This window comes from Cyprinodon tularosa, unplaced genomic scaffold (genome assembly GCF_016077235.1).
Source record: "Cyprinodon tularosa strain WSP-4 unplaced genomic scaffold, ASM1607723v1 ctg33, whole genome shotgun sequence".
NCBI classification, from domain to species: domain Eukaryota; kingdom Metazoa; phylum Chordata; class Actinopteri; order Cyprinodontiformes; family Cyprinodontidae; genus Cyprinodon; species Cyprinodon tularosa.
This window is the reverse complement of record NW_024039041.1, coordinates 2,310,711-2,318,275: the sequence shown is the minus strand read 5'-3', so window position 1 is coordinate 2,318,275 and position 7,565 is coordinate 2,310,711. Positions and strand designations below refer to the sequence as shown.

The window sequence follows — 7,565 nt, the reverse complement described above, 5'->3', positions numbered from 1 at the left end:
ATTTAGTCAAATGAATGGTTTTGTCAGTCTAAATTTGGTAAAAATATAAGTGTCAAAATCTTTAGCAAGGGTCTGGCAGTAAATGAATTGTATACCGCAAGCAGTTCATGTCAAATCCTCATGGTCTATTTATAATTTCAGCTGAAAAAAACATAAACCAAACTTCTTTAAAGCTTCCATGGAGCTACGGCTGAACTCAGAAACCTTTACACTAGCAGTGAAAACACACAGACATTTACTCAGGCAATGGACTGATCAGATTTAATGATTAGGACTTCGGTGAACATATCTGGCCTTCCCCACAGCCCCCTCCCAATACCAACCCCTCAGCCTTGCATTCCTGAAGCAGTGTCCTCAACACAGACCACACAGACAATGGACATTCAGACAGAGCAGAGAAACACATGATTCATGCAAGCGTCCTCAATCCAGCCCCTCACCGTTTTGGATGCCTATTAGTAGTAGTTCAAGTAAAATATTCCCTTGGGTATTATCAGTTTCCCTCCACTAACAAGTAGAAAAACATACATGAGAAGGAAAAAAAATAGAAATTCATACACAGGGATGAACATTTTAATAAAAAAATAAAACAAAACATAAAATGTTCAGTTAAAATCATTTATCCAAACAGAAACCTAAGGTCAGGCGTTAAAAACAGACATGCTGCTCCTACATCAGCTGATGGCGTTAAAGGAGGATAAACAGAACTAAGAACTGTCCAGAGGAAAAGGAACACGGAGGCTGTAGAAGTGCAAGGAGATGTAGAGATAAGAGTGAGGGGAAAAAAAATATGAAGAAATAAACAAGAGGAGGTCTCAGAGAGGCTGCAGCAGGGACTAGGCCCGGTTTAAGGTGGAGCGTTGTGCCTCAGCGGCGTCACTGTGGTGTTTGGCAGTGAAGCCTGGCGCTGCCTTGGAGCCGAAACTGGGAGCGGAGCTCCCTTCGCTCCTTTATGAGGAATTTAACCTGTGATCCACTATTGTTCACATCCGTCTGTGCAGCGCTGCGTGACCACAGGTGTGCCAATCCCTCCATCGCTGGAGATGAGCTGCAACCATGGAGGCGAACACACGGAGACGACGCATGCACACGGGGTGCGCAGACACACATGCACAGCTTAACGCCGACGAACTGAAACAGGCGCACACACACACATTTCGACACAGCAGCGTGAAGCGGTCTGAGGTGTATACAGGTACGAGCAACAGTCTTAGAGTTCGACTTGGCATGTCTGGGATATGGTTCGCTCATGCCTGCGGAGCTTTTTTTTCTTTCCCCAAGAGTTTGTTCATTAATTAGCCTGGTCCCTTTATCCGATCCAGTCATCCTGACACCAGACACGGACCCCACCCCAGGTGACAGAAGGTCACGTCATTGTTCTGGTAAGGCCACTGCAGAGGCCTGTCACTAAAGTGTTAGAGGGTGGCTCTCCAGTTGATTTCGCTGTCCTCATGACAACGATTGCTACGTAGAGCCAAAGCGTCGATCGGTTGGGTGGGGGTGGCTAGAGGCTGGGGCGCTGGCGGGTGGTGTCGTAGGAGCGGACTACCTGGGACTGGGAAACCACGCCATGCTCCTCCTGAGAGAAGGCATAACCATCTGAGGAAACACCAAACAGAAGAGGGGATTAGGCAACAAAAGCCACACTTTTCAGTCTTTTATAGACTTTCTGTACTGATGGGTTGAAATTAGGGTCTAAAAAATTAACCAGATTAATCGATTATTAAAATAATTATCAACTAATTAAATAATCGCTTAATCGTTAACTGGAGTCTAGAGACTGTAAAACAAGCCTTTAGGTGACGGAACGACCAACTTAAAGCAGCAATTATACCAAAATTGTAAAACAAAGTATAGGAAGATTTTGCATATAAGATAAAAAAAAACCTTTTTCATCGGTCTATATACTCTATCCAGAACTACTGGAGTGGAAAACTTTTAGTTTCACCAGCTTCAAGTTTAGAAAATTTCTAATCTTTAGCTATCCAATGAGTAATTGAAAAATAAAATAAAATACAGATTGATCATTCTGCAAAATAATTGTTAGCTGTAGCCCTAGTTTAAATCCTAACTAACTATATTTAGGTATTTAAACATCAGGCAGGGTCATGTTTACACTTTCCATTTCATACTTTCAAAATTATATCAACTTTTTCCATAAAGATTAGTGATGATATTTTTCATATCTTTTGGCCTAAGGAAGGTTTTCTTGTGAGATTAACTGAATTTGCTAAATTCAGTTAATCTGAATATGTCTTCACCATCAACTCCAATCAAATTCCTTGTAGGTGCAAAACCTATTTGGCAATAAACTTGATTCTGAATTGTGTTTTTTTAAGTCTTGACTTAGGACAAGTTATTTTGCACATTACAATTTGAAATTTCCATCAAAAAGTATTCAAGCACCACTTAATGGGAAATAAAAACATGGTTATCGACTCTTTTATTCATAAATATCTGACAAACATTCATTTGCATTTTTCTCCTTCTAATTTGCCAAAAAACAAAAACAACCAAGTTGCCTGCAGAAGTCAACCAATTAGTAGACTGAGTTCAGCTTTGTGTAATTTAGTCCCAGTAGCTCCTATAAAGGCTTCACTGATCTTTATGGAAAAAGTTGATATAAGTTTAAGGTTTCTGCAAAAAGCTGACTTCCCAATAATGGTGATCTATCGTATAAACCTTCATTAGGACAGAGAAAAAATTACAGTTTTAAGGTGACAAAAGAGTTCAATAGTTCTGGAAGTCCCTAAATGGAGAGATACTACTAGAAGTTCTGTCTTTAAAGATACTCACGTGACACGGTCTGCTGCACCGAGTTGGATCTTCCAACACTTGAAGGGGTTTTCCTAAATACTCTTGTCAGCAGATGGGCTCGTTCGTTTAGACTGCGACACAGACGGAAAGGAAGAGCAATTAATCTGCAGCTTTAGAGCACAAACAAGACGACAATGTTTGAAGATTATCGACTACTGGATTTCTAATACAACATGCACAGCTAATAAGAACTGCAGACAAAATAAACGTGTGATTTAATACTGAATGTTTTTTAGATTTAATTAAGCCAAACTGTAATCCAACAACTGTCTGCAGAGAAACAGGCCATCCACAGTAAACTTTTCCTCCCCCCTGTGCGTTCATAACTCCTCCTGTCCACGATGAAGAGTGGCCCCTCTGTTTTAAGACCACACGCCGTCACGGCTCCTCTCCTCCCCTGACCAAAAATAACTAAGCCCTGGCCACATATTCCACACCGACGCACACAATCATCCCCCCCCCCATTCATCCCGTCTCATCACTGTCATGGCAGCAATAAAACTATATGCACAGGATATAACCGTTAAGAAGCCTGTCAGTAACTGTACAGTTCAGTTTATATCCTGTGGTGTTTAAACATTATTAAAGCAATGAGTTTGCATTAAGACTTTGTGAATTCTGCAGCAATGATGACGACGACGGGTGAACTAGTGATGAACTTGGGCCAGCATGCCCACAGCGAAGTCTTGAATCTGGCAGCCAGGAGACTGTTGGGAATCTTTCCCTGAGAGAGGAGAAGAAACAAGCAGCTTTTTCAGCTCGCTCGAGGAGTTCTTTGGCCCCGAAAAAAAAGAAACGTCTGTTAGATCGATGACATAGCTGAATCATAAAAAAGACTAAATGAAAGCTGGACAGACACATGTCTTTTTTTTTTTCCTTCCTTTTTGCAACTGTTAAGACTTTTCCCCCCTCAAATTCCTGCTGGTTCAACCGGAGCCCAAGGATAAACTCCGGTTTGAACCCTTTCACACACAGATGTGCTCTTTCTCGTTTTACTCCCACCATTTCTCTGACCTTCCTTTCTTTCTTTCGGATTGGAAATGAAGCGGATGCAAGGATCTGGTGATGATTGTGAGCTGGAAAACAGGTTTGATGAAGGATTAGAGCCTCACTCTAAGTCAGGCTTTTCCAAAGTTTTCAGAGATGGAGCTGCAGATAAAAATATGCTTCAGCAAATACTGCTGACATCAGATAATGAGGAAACCATGATTTTAAGCAACCATGGCCATCTGCCTACTTAGATATCACATCACACAACATCCTCTACACTCATTGACGCCGCTAAAGGAAATTATTGTGGGAACACCAACAATTCCTTCAAAACAAAAGAAATTGAAACATTTTTAACAACAATTACATTTAAAACTACTGGAACTAAGACAATTAACCAGGACCCAAATATATTATTTCCAACCAACCACAGGAAGTAATATGGCCAATGAGGTTAAAGAAATCCTCCAAATGTTCAAAACTTTACATCTAAAAAGCTTCAGTTGTATTATATATGTTAATTTTCATGCAATGTCTTACAAAAAAGACCCAGTGTTGAGTAAAGCAGAGGATCTGTGATGCTGTGGGCTTGATTTAGTTGGAACGTATTTGAAAAGAACATCATGAGGAACTTTGTGAGATAGGATTTTTTTATTGCTAAAATTTAGAGATGATGGGAGAAAAAAAACAAACAAACAAAAAAAAAATGGATTCCACAGGAACAACACTTAAAGTTGGATTACTGTAAATGCTTCTGTGTTAAATTATGATGTTGCAATGCAAGATGATTTAATGGCTTTTTACAAATCTTTACCAGAGTTACCAAGAGGTTTGCTACCAAACACCACCTGAATTAATGCATATAATAATTTTACATGCATCATTCTTGTTCCAGCTCTCATAAACCTACAAAGCAGTGATAGAGTTGTTTCCTTCCCGCTATCATAATCCTCATCACCATGCAAGGGACGAAAAACATCCACTTGCTCAACCAGACCAACAGCAACACTAACGACTCCCCATTACCAAGAGGTGGACCTGTTCTTTCGCTTAAATTTGCATGTTTTCTAAGCCATAACAAGGCTTTGTTGGGCTACTCTATAAAGCTTGGAACTCAAAGCTAATCCAGGCATTTTGAATTGAAAAAGCTTCCTCGATGGGAAGCGAAACATCTTCAAACTTGAAAACCAAAGTCCAGTGGATTTTTTTTTTTTTTTTTTTGATTGAATTCCTTCATTCCAACAGTGACAATCCAAAATGTTTGTCTAGCAGTCGAACATGTAAGAAAATAACTTTTTTTAAGCATGGCTAATAATCAAGGTTCTAACTTAGAAAAAAAAACACCAATTGGGAAACAGTTGTGGATTCTGGAATTACTGAATACCTGATCTATTTAATTCTATCACAACTCTTAAAAACACCACACACAAGAGCACTAAGTCACAGCCTGAGGATCTACGGTCAAACAGTAAACACACCAGGTCTGTACAGCAGTTCAAATTGGTCCACCTAAAAAAGAAAAAAAAAACACACAAAACAAAAAACAGAGTATGGACATTTTTAAAGACACAGAGAGAGAAAATAAACCTGACCTTTCAGGTTTGCTTTAGAGATAAACAGAGAAAACCATGCAAGTGTCAGTCAAAAGGCAGCGTGCATGAGAAACAGGTCATGTAAGGCCAGAGTGCACAGTGCAAACCTAAAAACTACCTCTGAGGAGCAGCTCTGAGTCTACGGGACAGCAGCACTGGGTTCAACCCTGTGGACAGTGCCGTGGGGGCGGGGTGAATTTAACTCATTTATTTCCATTAGGAGGGAAATATCAACAGAATATTTACAAACCAAAAGTCGGCAATTCCAATAAAAATGTCAAATGAAATGCATAAAACCAATAAGAAACTGAAATAATGACATTAAGTTTTTTTATATACTGCACCTGCGGCCGCTGGAGTCCCTGAGCACCGCAGCTCCCGGGTCAACAGCCCGCGCCTCCAGTTCCTGCACCTCCTCCAGCAGGGACTTCCTTAAAGTGCGTCGTGTGCTGCAGAGAAGAAACCAACTCATCAGAGCCGTGAAGGAAAGTCTGGGTTGCCTTTCTGTGCAGACGTGTGCAGCTCGCGTGTCAGTGTTGACATAAGCTCAATATGGGTTATGTAAACGATTGGATCAACTTATATACGTTCTTTAGATTTTTTTTTAACGCATTTACAATGAATGTGCTCTACTTACGCTGCCCAAGCGAAATCTTTCAGTAAACAGGCGGTGGGTACTAGGACCAGGCCCAGCCAGAAGTACCAGCACTGCATCACTTTACCAGCCTAAAACAATAAAGATACATTTGGTTTCACTTGTGATTGATTAAATTAAATAAAGAAAAGGTTTCTCCCAACATCTAGTGCCCCCCTATAGTTATTTTATTCCAGTAATTTAATTGGGGTTTAAATATAGAAGTACAAAGTTGTGATGTGAAAGAAAAGGGATACTTAATTGTAAACTCTTTACAGTTCTTAGATTCCTGCATTATTTTCTTACCCCTTTCACTATTTTATGCTTTCAAATGTTTGACTCTAGCATAAAATCCAGATAGGATACCTTCAATTTGATGGTTTGAAATATTTCAAGGGAGAGTTACAGAGGTCTATATTCTGCTGCTGTAAAACGAAAAACAGGAGGACCCCCCCCCCCCCACCTGTCGGTGCAGTCCAGCTGCAACACGACTCATTGACCTTTAACCCCCGTTCTTGGTCCGTCTCCTGAGATTAATCACCCGTCCAACCGCTGTCTCATTTTGTCAGTCTGCATGTCTCTTTCTGCTCCTCACTCCCACACATCTTTCTCCCGCGATCCCCTTCGATCTCACTCTTTCGCAACCTTCTTTCATCATTAGTGACTGTTGTCTCTGCTGCTTGTCCTCACCTGCTGTTGTTAATCTTCGTCATCTGCTTCCCACACAACTTTTAAAAAAGTAAGTCTCTGTCTGCAGCTAAAGACACAAACTGCCATCTCAAACCCTGCATAGGGACTTCTACTGTTTCAGTCGGTTTAACCGCACAGATTTGAACACAGTCGGGTTCCTGGAGAGGAAGGGGCCGAGGTTCAGACTTACCCATCAAGGGTTCTCTCCTTTTTTTAAATAATCACAGAGACATTTCAAATTTTAGGTTTTAAGATGAAGGAAAATAACTTGCGAAAAAAGAGAATTAAAGGGGAATGCCGTTTTTTTTTTACATTGGGCCCTTGATTTTACGTTATAACATCATGTTCTACTCATCCATATGAATTTTGTGTCATTTGGAGCTGTTCTGAATATATTCGGTTAGGTTATATCCAAGTAACGTCTTCCTATGGGCAACGACTTGAAGGCACAAACTAAATTGTTCATAATTTATTTTTTATGGTACGGCAGCATTCATAACATGTAGGCGAATCACTGTCCTCAAAACATCCTCGGTTATATTTTTTATATTTATATCTTTTAAAAACAAAGCGGCGTGTGTATGACGTCATCCTTGCACGCCGGCTACCGTTCATTCTTCCTGTCCGCTGAACTGCTGCTAGTTTTACTCACATGCCTGGAAGATGTCTAGTGCTACTACCACAGATGCTCTCCAAATGGAATTGAACGATTCAGATTAGCTAGCCGAATATATAAGAGGTAGAGCATAGCCGCCTGTGGCCCGGGCTTCCTGTTACGACTCCAGTGTGCATGCAAGGATGACGTCATACACGCGCCGCTTTATTTTTAAAAGATATAAGTA

The 7,565-nt window shown here is 40.6% G+C and overlaps 1 protein-coding gene across 11 annotated transcripts in view; it reads right to left on the bottom strand.

Moving 5' to 3' along the window:
* Positions 1–599: 599 nt before the first annotated feature.
* Positions 600–7,565, bottom strand: part of atp8a2 (ATPase phospholipid transporting 8A2) — a 92,101-nt gene continuing 85,135 nt past the window's right edge. For 9 of the 11 annotated variants that reach the window (XM_038293690.1, XM_038293693.1, XM_038293691.1 and 6 more), the window contains 4 exons: positions 6,037–6,125; positions 5,744–5,848; positions 2,797–2,888; positions 600–1,599 (listed from right to left, as the gene is read on the bottom strand). In XM_038293690.1, coding sequence (XP_038149618.1) covers positions 1,505–1,599; positions 2,797–2,888; positions 5,744–5,848; positions 6,037–6,125 — 381 coding nt within the window. In that variant the 3' untranslated portion in view covers positions 600–1,504. Of the gene's footprint in view, positions 1,600–2,796; positions 2,889–5,285; positions 5,317–5,517; positions 5,567–5,743; positions 5,849–6,036; positions 6,126–7,565 lie in introns of those variants that run through there. The other 2 variants (XR_005281530.1, XM_038293697.1) reach the window with 2 other exon arrangements.